The sequence below is a fragment of the Hyperolius riggenbachi genome, chromosome 9 (genome assembly GCF_040937935.1).
Source record: "Hyperolius riggenbachi isolate aHypRig1 chromosome 9, aHypRig1.pri, whole genome shotgun sequence".
Classification (NCBI taxonomy): domain Eukaryota; kingdom Metazoa; phylum Chordata; class Amphibia; order Anura; family Hyperoliidae; genus Hyperolius; species Hyperolius riggenbachi.
In genome coordinates this window covers 67,426,119-67,442,589 of record NC_090654.1, presented here as the reverse complement: position 1 = coordinate 67,442,589, position 16,471 = coordinate 67,426,119, and the positions used below count along the sequence as shown (strand labels likewise).

Sequence of the window (16,471 nt, the reverse complement as noted above, 5' to 3'; positions counted from 1 at the left end):
ATAGAGTAGGGGCTGCATAGGAAAAGGCCCGAGCACCAAATGTTAAGTGTATCCTGGGAATAATCAGCTTCATCTTGTTGGCAGAGCGGAGGGTGCGTGGAGGGGCATAAAGTTCCAAAAAATCCGCTATGTATTTGGGTCTCATGTGGTGTAGAGCCTTGAATGTCAGCAGGCAGATCTTAAAATTGATTCTCCATTTTACTGGCAACCAGTGAAGAGTTTGCAGTACTGGGGTGATGTGTGAGCTGCGGGGGGCATTGGCTAGGAGTCTGGCTGCAGCATTCTGTACTAGCTGTAAGGGGCGAAGAACCTTTTCTGTAGATCCGATGAACAGGGCGTTGCAGTAGTCTAGGCGGGAGGATACAAATGCATGAACCAGGGCAGGTAGGTCTTCAGCTGGGATAAGGTGTTTGATTTTCGCTATATTTCTTAGATGGAAGAAGGAAGACTTGACGACAGCTGATATCTGCTGTTTGAGTTTTAGATTTCCATCCAGGATCACCCCAAGGTTTCGCACAGAGTCTTTATACTGTACAGTATCTCCCCCAATTGCTAGTTTGAGGTGGTGAGCGTTTTGAACTTTATCCATCATGTGTGGACCACCTACCACCAACACCTCTGTTTTGTCAGAGTTCAGCCTCAGCCAGCTGGTGTTCATTCTGTAGATATTTTGTGCGAGATAAAGTCTGATTTTTTCTTGGTTATTGCTTGTTGGTATTGTCTGAGGTGTTGAATTAGGCTAGATTTGTGCTCCTCAGTTCAGTAGTTCAAGATTTGTCTGTGTGGGAGCTGAGACTGAACATTGAAAAGTGTACAACTTCTAAAGGTAACTTTTAAAGGTAAATATTAAAGAGACTCAGAGTCTCAATAATAGTTTTATACATACCTGGAGCTTCCTCCAGTCCCATCCGCATGAATCGCTCTCATGCCGCCATCCTCAGCCTTCTCAATTGCTGGTACCAGCTGCCTTAACTTTGGCCAGTCAGGGCCAGTTGAAGCAAGCGCAGTGCACTCCCTCAGTAGAGATGTGGCGAACGGTTCCCGAACCGTTTGCTGGCGAACATCTCCAAATCCCTGAGGCTTTTACTACTTCCGGGTCGCACTGACCCGGAGTAGTACGCCTGCGCTGCCCGGCGGAGTGCGTCCTAGATCGCACTCCTGTTGCCAGGCACTTTCTGCGCGTGTGCGTGACGTCATGAACGACGTCACGCTCATGCGCAGAGAGTGCCCGGCAACAGGAGCGCAACCGAGGACGCGCTCCGCCGGGCAGCGCAGGCGTACTACTCCGGGTCAGTGCAACCCGGAAGTAGTAAAAGCCTCAGGGATGTTCGCCAGGCGAACAGTTCGCCGCATCTCTATCCCTCAGTACTGCGCTTTTGCATGCGTAAGGCAGGCCCCAGCAAAGACGAAGGGTGTCCCTGCGCATGCGCACAACTGGCCGCGTCTGGCGGAAGTAACGAGACCCGGTGTAGAAGACGGAGAAGGCTGAGGACGGGCGGCGTGTGAGTGATCCGTGTAGATGATGCTGGAGGAAGCCCCAGGTGTGTATAAATCTTGTATTATTATTCAGCTCTTAGTCCCTTTAACATTTAAATGCAAAATAAGACTATGGAATTCCAGGAAGGTAATATTTAAAAGTAGAACTATGCAATTGCTTATCTCATCAGACATCAGTTTCTTTTCACTTCAGGTTTGCTTTAAGGAATTGTTGTAGATATAATGGTCTGTGTATGCCCACAGCAACAACGTACCTATGACAGCCTTCATTTATTTAAAAAAAACAAAAAACAATTCTTACTATGAGTGCATACATATTACTCCATGCAGCTACTATGGACTAATGGCATCACCAATATAGCCAACTGCCCGGCTGCAGGTGGTGATTTGGTTGCTAGCCTGATGTACAGCTCTGTATAGGCTTGATTCACTAAGACAAATTGCATGCCTTATCAGAGTTAACACACTTTATCAGCATTAACACCTATTATGGGAGTTAACAAACCTTATCAGAGTTAATATGCCTTATCAGAGTAACATAGCGAATGCTACAAACTTATGCCTACTAATTGGCAATGACAATAGGCTATGTGTCACTTGACAGGAAAATAGACAGGCAGCCTATTGGGCCAATCAATGTGCAGGGATAATGTCCTTTAAAGTGATTGGACCTGCAGGAGCTCAGGGCAGGACGAGTGGAGCTCTCGTCATTGCCATTTAGCAGGCATAAATTCTACTCTGATAAAGCATGTTAACTCTCATAAGGTGTGTTAACTCTGATAAACCGTGTTAACTCTGATAAGGCATGCTATTTGTCTTAGTGAATTGTGCTGCCAGCATCAGTGGGTGGCAGGGTTAATAATTAACCCATTGGGGTGAGATGATCCAGCAGTCTACATTTGCTGTGGACTAATTGGGTGAAGGAGGCATTGGAGGCCGCTGGACACACAATAGATTATTTAGAGGAGATCCCAGATCAGCGGACCATAGTGCAGGTAGTAGATTTGGCTGAACAGACACTGGGCTTGATTCACAAAAGCGTGATAACTCAGTTATAACGCCTAAAAGCTTTGCATGTGCAAACTACTTAGCACCCTAGTTAGCACGTGCAAAGTGGCTTTTCACTGGTGTGCTAACACTTTGCACGCTTTAGTGAATCAAGCCCATTGTGTGATTTTTGAAAAGCAGAGTTTTTGCAGCAGGTGACTTTTACCTGTTCTGGCGAACTGTGACACAAAGACAGGACATACCAGAGTTCGCTAAATCTAGCCCTAGCTGGACTGGCTTTGCTGTCTTTTTCCAGAGATAATTCTGAGCTGAATTGTTATGAGCTCATTTAAAATGCTTCCTCTGATCTACCTTTGTTGTTTTGTTTTCCCCCCTAATGGTTGCTGCCAAGAATCCAGGAGTGATTTATGCCGACTGTTTGCTGATTTAGTGTAATTCTGACAGGTCTGGATGTCTCGCCGTTGCCGCGTGGCCCTCCTAATAAACAGTTTCCAGCAGCAGGTGCGGGCGCATGGTAATGTTATGCTAAATTCTAGGGGTGGTTGGAGGGCAGGGTGGGTCATCTTCTGCCAGAGAAGTGATTGGACGAGGATTCTATGAAACGCCGTCTGTATTAATATCTGTGGAAAGAATCCTCACACATTAATTATTACAGTAGCGTCTGCGGCATTCTGTGTCTCCTACGGAGAATGAGCGACAGGTTTTTTTACACATTGCCAGAAGTTGGATTAATCAGCGACAAATGCCAGCTTTTATTACAATAGCTTTCCAGTTCTTGGCTAATGAGATCATATTTTAATGGGAAGGGACAGCTGCTTGTCGGACTAATCATATGGCGAGAGGTATTGTAGATGCGAGCGGCCTATTGAGGGGGAGACCAGACTCATAACTGCATAGATTGGTGAGTAACTTTAGCACTGGCAATTTGTAGACTTAAAGCATAACTCCAGCCTGGCACAGAATGCAAATGTTCTCCTCTGTCCAGCTATATATTCCTAAAAGTATTGCAGTGTTTACAGGTATAAAATCTGACTGTTTGCATCATTTGTGGCATTGATGACATTTCACTGACAAAGGATAATATATTCAGAGTGGTCAGTGGTTAAATGAGTCATAGGTAAAGACCATTTGCTTTATTAACATCACTGATCTTTAACAGCACCTGAATCATATCCTGAGGGAAAATGACATAATGCATTGTCAGTGATGTCGCTGGTCTGTAGCGAATGCATAGGCTGCATTGTCAGTGATGTCACTGGTCTGTAGTGCATTGATAGGCTGCATTGTCAGTGATGTCACTGGTCTGTAGTGAATGGAGAATGGATAGGTTGCATTGTCAGTGATGTCACTAGCCTTTAGTGAATAGATAGGCTGCATTGTCAGTGATGTCACTGGTCTGTAGTGAATGGATAGGCTGCATTGTCAGTGATGTCACTGGTCTGTCGTGAATGGATAGGCTGCATTGTCAGTGATGTCACTGGTCTGTAGTGAATGGATAAGCTGCATTGTCAGTGATGTCACTGGTCTGTAGTTAAGGGATAGGCTGCATTGTCAGTGATGTCACTGGTCTGTAATGAATGGATAGGCTGCATTGTCGGTGATGTCACTGGTCTGTAGTGAATGTATAGGCTGCATTGTCAGTGATGTCACTGGTCTTTAGTGCATGGAGTATGTATGGGCTGCATTGTCAGTGATGTCACTGGTCTGTAGTGAATAGATAGGCTGCATTGTCAGTGATGTCGCTGGTCTGTAGTGAATAGATAGGCTGCATTGTCAGTGATGTCGCTGGTCTGTAGTGAATGGATAGGCTGCATTGTCGGTGATGTCACTGGTCTTTAGTGAATGGAGAATGTATGGGCTGCATTGTCAGTGATGTCACTGGTCTGTAGTGAATGTATAGGCTGCATTGTCAGTGATGTCGCTGGTCTGTAGCGAATGCATAGGCTGCATTGTCAGTGATGTCACTGGTCTGTAGTGCATTGATAGGCTGCATTGTCAGTGATGTCACTGGTCTGTAGTGAATGGAGAATGGATAAGCTGCATTGTCAGTGATGTCACTGGTCTTTAGTGAATAGATAGGCTGCATTGTCAGTGATGTCACTGGTGTTTAGTGAATAGATAGGCTGCATTGTCAGTGATGTCGCTGGTCTGTAGTGAATGGATAGGCTGCATTGTCGGTGATGTCACTGGTCTGTAGTGAATGCATAGGCTGCATTGTCAGTGATGTCACTGGTCTTTAGTGAATAGATAGGCTGCTTTGTCAGTGATGTCACTGGTTTTTAGTGAATGGAGAATGTATGGGCTGCATTGTCAGTGATGTCACTGGTCTGTAGTGAATGGATAGGCTGCTTTGTCAGTGATGTCACTGGTCTGTAGCGAATGCATAGGCTGCATTGTCAGTGATGTCACTGGTCTGTAGTGAATTGATAGGCTGCATTGTCAGTAGTGAATGGATAGACTGCATTGTCAGTGATGTCACTGGTCTGTAGTGAATGTATAGGCTGCATTGTCAGTGATGTCACTGGTCTGTAGTGAATGTATAGGCTGCATTGTCAGTGATGTCACTGGTCTGTAGTGAATGGAGAATGGATAAGCTGCATTGTCAGTGATGTCACTGGTCTTTAGTGAATAGATAGGCTGCATTGTCAGTGATGTCGCTGGTCTGTAGTGAATGGAGAATGGATAAGCTGCATTGTCAGTGATGTCACTGGTCTTTAGTGAATAGATAGGCTGCATTGTCAGTGATGTCACTGGTCTTTAGTGAATAGATAGGCTGCATTGTCAGTGATGTCGCTGGTCTGTAGTGAATGAATAGGATGCATTCTCAATAATGTCACTGGATTTAGTTGATTATTGGACTATTGCCTTATTACAATGTTATTAACCTGGACCTTTAGTGTAGCTGGAGGTAGTGGGGATTAGAGTAGGTACTGGTTACTGTAGCTGGGGGGCAGTGGGGATTGCTATAGCTGGAGGCAGTGGGAATCAGTGTAGCTGGGGGCCAGTGGAGGTTACTATAGCTGAGGGTATAGTAACCTCCACTCCATGTTTTTCTTTAAAGGTTATTATGCTGTTGCGTATGTTTTAGAGCAGAGAGTAAGTTCTCAGTTCAGGTTTGCCTTAAGCTACATACTCACCTCACGATGCAGGAAGATGGATTCAGTGTCTCCCTGACAACGAGTACTCCCCCGATCCAGCCTCCGGCTGGCAGGTATGTGCGACTTCAAGCGATCACGGTACTTTGTGCAGGAGTCATTGGGGATCTTAAAGATCCGATCAGCTGTGACAGTCGTTATCGTGTGACGCTAAGTGACGTTTGCATGATCGTGCGTCTGTACGCACACCGTGAAATTGCAGAAACGCCCCCTCGTCGCTCAAAAAATCACCAGTCGTAGGGAAAATCGTTGGTAAAATCGCAAGGTGGGTACAGGCCTTAAAGAGAATCGGTAACAAAAAAAGTTCCCTTGGGGTGTACTCACCTCGGGAGGTCCCAATGAGGCTTCCCCCTCCCCTGTAGCTGCAAGCAGTCCAGCACTGGCTCCGCCGAAGTGTCCCAGAATCCTCCCTCAACAAACCTGACAAGCGCTGATAAGCGCTGATTTATTTACCTTCCCTGGCTCCAGCGGGGGCGCTGTTGCGGCTCTCCGCACGGAGATAGGCGAAAAGGAGATTTGTGCCTGCGCAGTAGAGCACCCCAAACAGCGGGTGGCGCTGTTGCGGCTTTCCGCACCGAGATAGGAGAAAAGGAGACTTGCGCCTGTGCAGTAGAGCGGCCTGACAGCGATCGGCTATTTCTGCCTATCTCCGAGCGGAGAGCCGATACTGCTACTGCGCTGGAGACGGGAAGGTAATTTACATCCCCGCTGTTCGGGGAGCATTATCGCTGCCGCCGTGGGACCGAGGAGGACAGGGGAAGCCTCAAAGGGATCCGGAGGCTTACCCCCCACGGTGAGTACCCCCCCAGGGGAGTTTTTTTCGTTACAGGTTTTCTTTATTCATGGCATGGGCAAATGGTCTTTACAGCATCAGACCATTAGGGAGGGGTCTTTAGCCTCGGAAACGGATATCCATTCCAAATAGATAGAGATGCAGTTTGTAAATATTTGTGTCATTTCCACTGACTTTGATTTACCCAATTTATTTAAATAAAATCATTTTCCTCCATGTAGATATGAAACATTAATATCATCTCTCGTTCGTTTGAGAATTGAAATAATTCATTGTGCCATATTTGTCAGAATTAAACTTAATCTTGAAAAGGTACACTTTACTACAATTCATCGGTTGCACTTGACATTATGTTAATGTTACACTTAATGTAAGTAGGAATATGGAATTGTAACTATAACACATAAACAGGCATTCCCTGTTCAATCCAAACGTGTGGATTGAAAAATGTGTATTGCAAAAGGATCTGGTGTCTCGATATGTCTGATAAGAATAAAATGCTTTTGAGGCCAATGCATGGCAATCTTATTTGTTTTAAGACCCTACTAGCTGGCCTGTGTCTGTACAGGGACCTGGTTTTAGTTAAACAACAGTCTTGTTGTCTCTTAAAGGACTGAAGCAATAAAAAAATATGACACAATGATTTGTATGTGTAGTACAGCTAAGAAATAAAACATTAGGAGCAGAGACATAAGTCTAATCTTGTTTCCAGCACAGGAAGAGTTTAGAAACTCCAGTTGTTATCTATGCAAAAAAGCCATTGAGCTCCACTTTGAAAGTTGCAGAGAGCTCTGTCTTTTGAAGCTTGTTATCTCAACTGTCAGTCATTGTATGTCCAGAGGACAGGTCAATAGTTCACAAGATTGCTCTGTAAAAACATTTAGAATGCTGAGTAGTGTGTAAACTGCAAATATTACAGAATGATGCAATGTTATAAAAACACTATATACACCTGAAAATAAAAATATTTTCTTTGCTACTAATCTTTTAGTAATTATCCGTAATACACAACCAATTGATTATGTCATAATTTTTTTCCGCTTCAGTGTCTCTTTAATTTTCTAAGGAGTCTAAGGATGCATACACACATGCATTTTTGATTGGCCAATGATTGGACTATTTTACCACTTCCATGTAGTTTGAGCGCTTAAAGCAGTCCTAAACCCAGCACTTCCTCTCTTCTCTAAAAAATGAGTAGCAGCATAATATGCTGCTTTGTAGTTACTTCCTGGTTTTCTGGAAGCACATACCTCCTGTGTTTACATATAACCTGTCTGGCACACCATGGCACAGATGAGACAGAGTTCACAGATCAAATTACAATGATTTATTACTTCTAAATAAGGGAGAATTAGACAGTATGTTAAATACAAACAGGGTACGTTTTTCTGTGTTTTCCTTCTCTCCTAAGGAAAAGTTTAGGTCCTCTTTAACGACACAATCTGTCTAAAGTTGGCTCTCGTACTACAAGGAGGTGGTAAAATTGATCAGTGATTGGCCAATCAAAATTGGATGTGTGTATGCACCTTTAGGAAGAAGACTAGAGCTAAAGGGGAACTCTGTACTGATCACACACGCAAGTTGTGACACCAGCAGCTTAGTCTGATCAGCATACGGACAGCAGAGTATGATTGCGATTAGGCTGTGCAGGGCAATCAGTGTCTGCTTTACATTTGTTCCTGGCCATGGCAGCATTGATTGCAATGCACCCACCTAACCTCTACTCACCACTGTAGGTGAGAGAGACAAGGCTGGTGTCTCTCTCACCCCTGCCTCGGCCAGGCCCTACTCCAGTCTGTGAATTGTAACTGTCTGCACATAAAGGCTGCTGCATATCCTATAGTATAAAACCCCTGTGTCCTTGCGTCCCCTCCTGTCCCTGTGTCGGTGCTTTTGCGCTACTGCGCATGTGCAGCACGGGCGGCCGTTAGGGCAGGAGGGGCCAGGGAGGTGGGGGGTTGCGGGGTGGAGCGTGCGTATGCTTGCTGACATGTGAGCAGCATTGCCAGACACGGGCGGGAGGGGAGGCGGGTTGTCAGGGTGGCCGGTCTGCTAGTACAATATAAAAGGAATACAAACACATTACACCATTAAGCCACAAAAATAAGTCTTCTGGTAAAAGCGTTACTGAAGATATGTTTGGCTTTCACTGACAACAAAGGGGTGGTTTGCATATTCAGCAGTGATGCATTGTGGGAGACCTCACAGCTTACTCCAACCTGAACAATTGCAAATACCTTCTGTTTGAAGAAGGCAAGTTTTTTCTGCTTTGCATAGCGTTTCAGTCAGAGGGCTTTTTGGTCTCTTTCAGCCCCTTACACACTCCTAGGAGTTCTGGGTTACCGTGAGCTTAATGGGCAATCTGTGAATCTGGTAAAAGGAAAAGATGCTTGTCAGAAAGGGAACAAAGTTTTATTAGAATTGTTTTATTAGTGAGCAATTAGCTGGTGTCAGGAATAAGTGGAAGGGGTCATTGGCTGCACATTGGGTGACAATGGGATGAGCAGAGGATTCTGTGAAGGACGCTAATTCACTGACTTATGGGAGTAAAAAATAGCAAAGCACGAATTATTGGAACGAGCTGTTCACCGGCGGCTATTATTAGAAATACACCGAGAGACGGTAATTGTCGGAAGAAATTTTAAGGTACTGAGGAGAGAACAGGTTGACACACATTATAAAATGGAATTTTCCTAATGACATAATTGCTATATTGTAGGCTCAGTAAACCAGTTCCTGCAGGTCCTACTGGTAAATGATTTCCTCAGTCTCTGGATTCCATTCATTGTACATACCTGTGTGCCCTCACTGACACATGTCTGTATGTAAATGAAGATGATTAATAGCCTTGTATTACCTCTCCCTATGTATCTTTCTCAGTAACGTTTTTCTTACCCTTTCTCTCTCACCCCCACTCCTATTTACACCCTCTACTTCTCCATCACTCATGCTTTCAAACCCTGTCCCCCCACCACCACCCTTAACTTTTCCTGCACCAATCATTTACTCCCCCAATTCCTCTTCCCCCGCTGCACCTGTCTCTTCTCCATCTTCCCTTCTTTGCAATGGTTATCATTCTCCACACCCTATGCTCCCTCACTTTCTTGCTCATCCCTCACTCCTACTCTTGTATACCAGAAACACAAGGTGGACCTCTTCTACAAGCTGCGACATGTAATGAACGAGGTGATTGACCTGCGCAGGCAGCTGCTGTCAGGTCACCTAACTCAAGACCAGGCACGAGAGGTCAAGCGTCATCTGACTGTCCGTCTGGACTGGGGCAATGAGTGAGTATCCAGGCAGAGTCTGTCATCTGTTCTCATGATGTTTGGGGTCAACCCACCAAGAAACCATATTTCAGGGATGATAATAATAATAGTATTTTATAGCGCTTATCTCCCTGGGGACTCAAAGCGCTGTGACCTTGCGTTATGCAGTCTCAAAGGCTCAGGAAGGTGAGTTTTTAGCCTTTTCTTAAAGCTATCCAGAAAAGGAGCTTTTCACACTGATTATGGAAGTGAGTTCCATAGAGTAGGGGCTGCATAGGAAAAGCCTGTGCATTAAATGTTTTTAGTGGATCCTGGGAATAGCCATATTTGTCTTACTTGCAGAGCGGAGGGTGCGTGGAGGGGCATATAGCTCCAACAGATCCGCTATGTATTTGGGTCCCATGCGGTTTAGAGCCTTGAATGTCACCAGGCAGATCTTAAAATGGATTCTCCATTTTACTGGCAACCAGTGAAGAGTTTGCAGTACTGGGGTGATGTGTGAGCTGCGGGGGGCATTGGTTAGGAGTCTGGCTGCTGCATTCACAGCCCCAGAAACCCATGCAGAGCCATATAACAGGTGCAAAAATAGCCTACCACCATGGTCTGATTTTAAGGTAATCACTGAAAAAGACATCTTGGATATCCTCTCAAACCTTCGCCAGACTACCTGCGATCTGGACCCTGGCCCCACTAAGTTCATGTTGAAATGCCCTGAACTATTTACACCGGCATTCCACAAAATAGTCAACGGCTCCTTACAAGAAGGGTGGTTTCCCTCTACTCTGAAAGAAGCAATCGTCAGGCCTCTACTCAAGAAACCATCCTTAGACCCAGGTGCTCTAAACAGCTACAGACCTGTCTCAAACCTCCCCTTTCTGGGAAAAGTTATTGAAAAGGCTGTCTACCTCCAACTTGAAGCCAGGCTCTCCAGAAACAACATCCTTGACCCTCTTCAATCTGGTTTCAGGAAATATCACAGCTGTGAAACAGCCCTCACCCAGATTTGCAATGATCTGCTCATTGCAAGAGACAAGGGTCAATGTTCCATCCTGATTTTGCTCGACCTCTCAGCGGCTTTTGACACAGTCGATCATGAAATCTTACTCAACAGGCTACAAGAGTACTGTGGCATAGATGGCATTGTTCTCCGGTGGTTCAACTCCTTCCTGGCTGGCAGAACACAAAGGGTAGCCTTAGGGCCCTTCCTCTCCAACCCTGTGCCACTAAAATACGGTGTACCTCAGGGCGCAATATTATCCCCTTTACTGTTCACCATATACATGCTGCCACTTGGAGAAATCATACAAAAACATGGCCTGACATATCATTGCTATGCTGATGACACCCAGCTATATTTGTCATTCAAACCTGACGTCACAGACCCTACTCCACAAATAAACGCATGCTTAGCTGAGCTTCAGGAGTGGATGAATAATAATTGGCTAAAACTTAATGCTGACAAAACTGAGGTTCTTGTTATCGAGGGCCAGGGCTCAACAGCAAAGCAGCTCCAGTCTCAACCAACACCGCTAAGGATAGGGAGCTCAGACCTGAACAACTCAGACTGTGTGCGCAGCCTGGGAGTACTGATTGATGGGAAATTAAGCTTCAGGAATCAAATCTCAGCTGTTGTGAAACATTCCTTCTTTCACCTAAGGAATATTGCAAGGATTAAACACCTAATTCCTTCAGAGGATCTTCCAACCCTAGTTCATGCCTTCGTCACATCAAGGTTAGACTACTGCAACGTCCTCTACACAGGCCTGCATAAGAAAGACTTACGCCGCCTGCAATTAGTACAGAATGCCGCCGCAAGGCTGTTAACGAGCCAACCCCGCCATTGCCACATAACACCAACCCTGAGCTCACTCCACTGGCTACCGATAAAATGGAGAATTCTGTTTAAGATTGGCTTACTGACATTCAAATCCTTGCACAATCTGGGCCCTGGATACCTGAAGGACTTGTTGCAACTACATCACACCCCCCACAATCTTAGATCAAAAGGACGTAACACCTTGGTCACCCCCAGAGTCCACCTCAAAACCTTTGGAGACAGAGCCTTTTGTCATGCTGCCCCTACACTTTGGAACTCCCTGCCACACTCAATCAGGACAGCCCCATCCCTGGAAACATTTAAGTCTAAACTGAAAACCTACCTTTTCAGTCTGGCATTCATGAACATCTGACTATCTCCTCTGTAACACAACCCAGCCTGAAACCCTGTATTAATCTGAGACACAGCTATGCGCTTTGAGTCCTATGGGAGAAAAGCGCTTTACAAATGTTATTGTATTGTATTATTGTATTGTATTCCGTACTAGTCGTAAGGGGTGCAGAACGTTATCTGGGGATCCGATGAACAGGGCGTTGCAGTGGTCCAGGAAGAAGGATACAAATGCAGAAACAAGAGTAGGTCTCCAGCTGGGAAAAGGTGTTTAATTCTCACTATATTTGTCAGATGGAAGAATGAGGATTTGACACATCTGATATCTGCTGAGTGTTAGCTTTCCATCCAGGATCACCCCCAGGTTTCGCAGAGTCTTATAAATCTTTATACTGCAAGGCAACTACCCAATTGCTAGTTTGAAGTTGGGAGACTTTTGGACTTTAGCCATCATGTGCGGACGGCCTACTACCAACACCTCAGTTTTGTCAGAGTTCAGCCTCAACAAGCTGGTGTTCAACCAATTTTGTAATTCAACTAGACAAGCATTGATAGATGCTGATGGGTCTTGTGAGCCAGGCTTGAAGGACTGATACAGTTGTTTGTTGTCTGTGTAGTAATGGTATCCTAGGCCTAGTTCTAGACTATTTTTCCCAGTGGGAGCATGTAGACTGCAAAGAGTAACAGTAATAGCACACAACTATTTTTGACTCCATAAGTAACTGGCACTGGATTAGAGTAGTGCGTGCCCAGGCACACTTGCTGTGTCCTGCCAGATAGAAAAGATTGAAACCAGCTGAGAACAGCACCCCTTAGGCCGCAGTAATTCTTTAACCGATTGTATCATAAGCTGCAGGCAATTCAAGAACTATCACCCTTGTCTCTTACTATAAGTGTTAGGCAGTGTTTGTTGCCATGACTTACCCTTTGGCTTCCTCTATCTTTTGGGAGCCCTCTTGTAGGTCCTACTCTATTTGGAGTTTGGGTGCTCCCACACACCTTGAGACTTTTGTTTTCTTCTCACAGCATTATATAAATGTAAAATTAAAGGACCACTACAGCGAAAAAAGGTAAACATTTAAAATATGATATAACTGACAGGTTTTGGATTAGTCTATCTACTCATGGGGGTTTGTCAAGTTTGTTTTCTGTTTTCAAAAGCATTTCCTGAATGACAGCATAAGTGCCAAAATAGTAAAATATCAGCCAGCCACACTACTTACTCGCACACTATTTTGGCAGTTAAACTTAGCAACCGCTGTTCAGGAAATGTTTTTGAAAATAAAGAAAACCCTGAGAATCCCCCATGAGGAGGTGGAATAGTCAAAAACCTGTCCGTTCTGTCAGATTTTAACTGCTTACTTTTATCACTGCAGTGGTCCTTTAATTGAAAATATAAAAAATTCAGCAGGGGAAGGCCAGGGTACACCAGGTTTGCATAGCTGGGAACTCGGGGACACCAAGATCTCAACACCAGAGCCTTAGCGGTGGGATAGAGTTAACTGTTAGGTGATTGATTCTTAAGAATTTTCTTCTCATCCATTCTCTTTCCCCTTTACCACAGGCACCTTGGTCTGGACTTAGTCCCCCGCAAGGAGTTTGAGGTTGTAGACTCTGACCAGATCAGCGTCTCTGACCTATACAAGATGGTGAGTTGATGATCTAAGTCACTGCTGGCTTATTGTACATCTTCCAGCTAACAAACTACAAGCTGAATGGGACAATTCAATTTTCTCCTTGCATTAATGTGTAATAGTCTATACAGGTTTTGATGGTGTTTTACTGAGAATTTATAAAAAGTGGAAGAAAGAGAATGCAAAAAAGCTTGTATAAAGGAGATAATTACCGTATGTGGAGAAATAAAACAAATAACGTTTAAAAGAAAATGATTGTTACTTTCTGCATAACCCTCTAGAAATGCAGATACTCTTATACTGTATATACTATTAACTTGCAGAGCACTGATATATGTGTGTAGCACCTTTTGGTGAAAATGTAGTTTCCCTTTAAAAGACCACCATTGTGAAAAATTGTAAAATTGAAAATACATGTAAAAACATACAAATAAGAAGTATGTTCCTTGCAGAGTAAAATGAGCTAAGAATTACTTTTCTCCTATGTTGCTGTCAGTTACAATAGTTTGTAGAAATCCCACAGAACTGACAGGTTTTCATCCATCTCCCCATGGGGGATTCTCAGTATTTCATTTCTTCTTTACAAAAGTACTTCCTGGACAGGATCTATAGAAAGATGCAACCCCCCCCCCCCCCCCCTTCCCCAACTACCTGTTTGCACACTGTTCTGAGTAACTGCCATTCACTAAGTGCTTTTGAAAATAGACAAAACTCAGAGAATCCCCCATGAGGAGATGGGCTACTCCAAAACCTTTCAAATTTCTACTACCTACAATAAGTCACAGCAATGTCGGCAAAAGGTAATTTATACCACATTTGGGAGAAATGTACTTTTTATTTGTGTTTTCTTGTATTTAAAATTTTACGTTTTTTCGCAATAGTGGTCCTTTAACAAAGACTGCCTATAAAAGGATGGTATCAATGTGCAGAGAGAGAAGGAATGGACAGTTTTGCTAAAATGTTGTGCATGGTGCAAATCACAAGCAAGATGGTGTCATCCAAATGGGAAGGAAGTAGAATAAATCTCTGGTAAGCAAGTCAGTTACTGCAGAATGGGGATAGTGCCACATTTCCTCAGGTAAGTATTATAATATATATATAGGTTTCTAATGGAAAAGTACTGTGGAAAAAAGCTATCAATAAAAGCTTGACAAATATTCTAACCCCTCCCCCCACTCTCTCCATAAGTAAAACCTTGTATTGGCCGAAGATGTCCTTTAAGCCATTGTGTGACGTCACATGGTCGGGGCTGATATGGAAATGAGATGTGTTACACTGACAGTGTATAATTTTCTCTGCAGCATCTGTCGAGCCGGCACAGCGTTCAGCAGAGCACCAACCAGGTGAGGAGGCAGAAGAGGAGCGGGAGAGGGGGTGAGGAATAAATGACAGGAAGGGCGCACCAGGCGGCCAGGAAGCCATTATCATTCCTAATAAAATTTCACTTGACAGAGTCTGCGGCAGATCTGCGAGCTCCTGCTGCGCGGCAACCGCTTCACAGCGCAAGAACTGCGCTGACCTGAGACATGGAATGTATATTAATAGATATGGCCTATTTCCAGGAGGCTGAACATACTGATTGTACAGAGCAGGCCGTACAATAATACACTATCATGTTTATAAAGGGGAATGTTAACTGGGTAACCTGGTATGGTATGCCTGTAAATGGGCTGATCTTAAAACAAACAATCTGATTAACATACAATGAAACGTATTCCATGGATGGTCCTGAACTATACTTTTTACAAATTAGGGGCACTTATATTTAATAATTATTTATACAAAGTCCCACTTAGGAAATATGAAGAGATATGAAAATGGAAGGTGCCATTGCTGACTGCCTTTAGAAACAAGCTACTGGCCTGACTGTTGTTTTGGTCCTCTGCCTGTTATACTTTTGGGGGGGCCAAAGTAAAGTCTGTGAGGTGGATGTGCAGGGTATTAGAGGGTTGGGGTGCTGATACAAGACTGGGAGGTGGATGTGCAGGGTATAGGAGTGCTGGGGTGCTGATACAAGACTGGGAGGTGGATGTGCAGGGTATAAGAGGGTTGGGGTGGTGATACAAGACTGAGAGGTGGATGTGCAGGGTATAAGAGGGTTGGGTTTGTGATATAAGACTGGGAGGTGGATGTGCAGGGTATAAGAGGGTTGGGTTTGTGATATAAGACTGGGAGGTGGATGTGCAGGGTATAAGAGGGTTGGGGTGGTGATACAAGACTGAGAGGTGGATGTGCAGGGTATAAGAGGGTTGGGGTGGTGATACAAGACTGGGAGGTGGATGTGCAGGGTATAAGAGGGTTGGGGTGGTGATACAAGACTGTGAGGTTGATGTGCAGGGTATAAGAGGGTTGGGGTGGTGATACAAGACTGAGAGGTGGATGTGCAGGGTATAGGAGGGTTGGGAGGTGTTACAAGACTGGGAGGTGGATGTGCAGGGTATAAGAGGGTTGGGTTTGTGATATAAGACTGGGAGGTGGATGTGCAGGGTATAAGAGGGTCGGGGTGCTGATACAACACTGAGAGGTGGATGTGCAGGGTATAGGAGGGTTGGGGTGGTGATACAAGACTGAGAGGTGGATGTGCAGGGTATAAGAGGGTTGGGGTGGTGATACAAGACTGGGAGGTGGATGTGCAGGGTATAAGAGGGTTGGGGTGGTGATACAAGACTGGGAAGTGTATGTGCAGGGTATAGGAGGGTTAGGGTGGTGATACAAGACTGGGAAGTGGATGTGCAGGGTATTAGAGGGTTGGGGTGGTGATACAAGATTGGGAGGTGGATGTGCAGGGTATAAGAAGGTTGGGATGGTGATACAAGACTGGGAGATGGATGTGCAGGGTATAAGAGGGTTGGAGTGGTGATACGAGACTTGGGGGGGAATGTGCAGGCAGGGTATAAGAGGGTTGGGGTGGTGATACAAGACTGAGAGGTGGATGTGCAGGGTATAAG

The 16,471-nt window shown here is 44.8% G+C and overlaps 1 protein-coding gene across 1 annotated transcript in view; it reads left to right on the top strand.

Annotated features, from left to right (window-relative positions):
* DOCK3 (dedicator of cytokinesis 3) overlaps positions 1 to 16,471 on the top strand; it is a 377,696-nt gene that overhangs the window by 177,184 nt on the left and 184,041 nt on the right. The window contains 3 exon segments of the mRNA XM_068252991.1: positions 9,592 to 9,740; positions 13,454 to 13,538; positions 14,825 to 14,866. Of these exon segments, the coding sequence (XP_068109092.1) occupies positions 9,592 to 9,740; positions 13,454 to 13,538; positions 14,825 to 14,866 (276 nt within the window).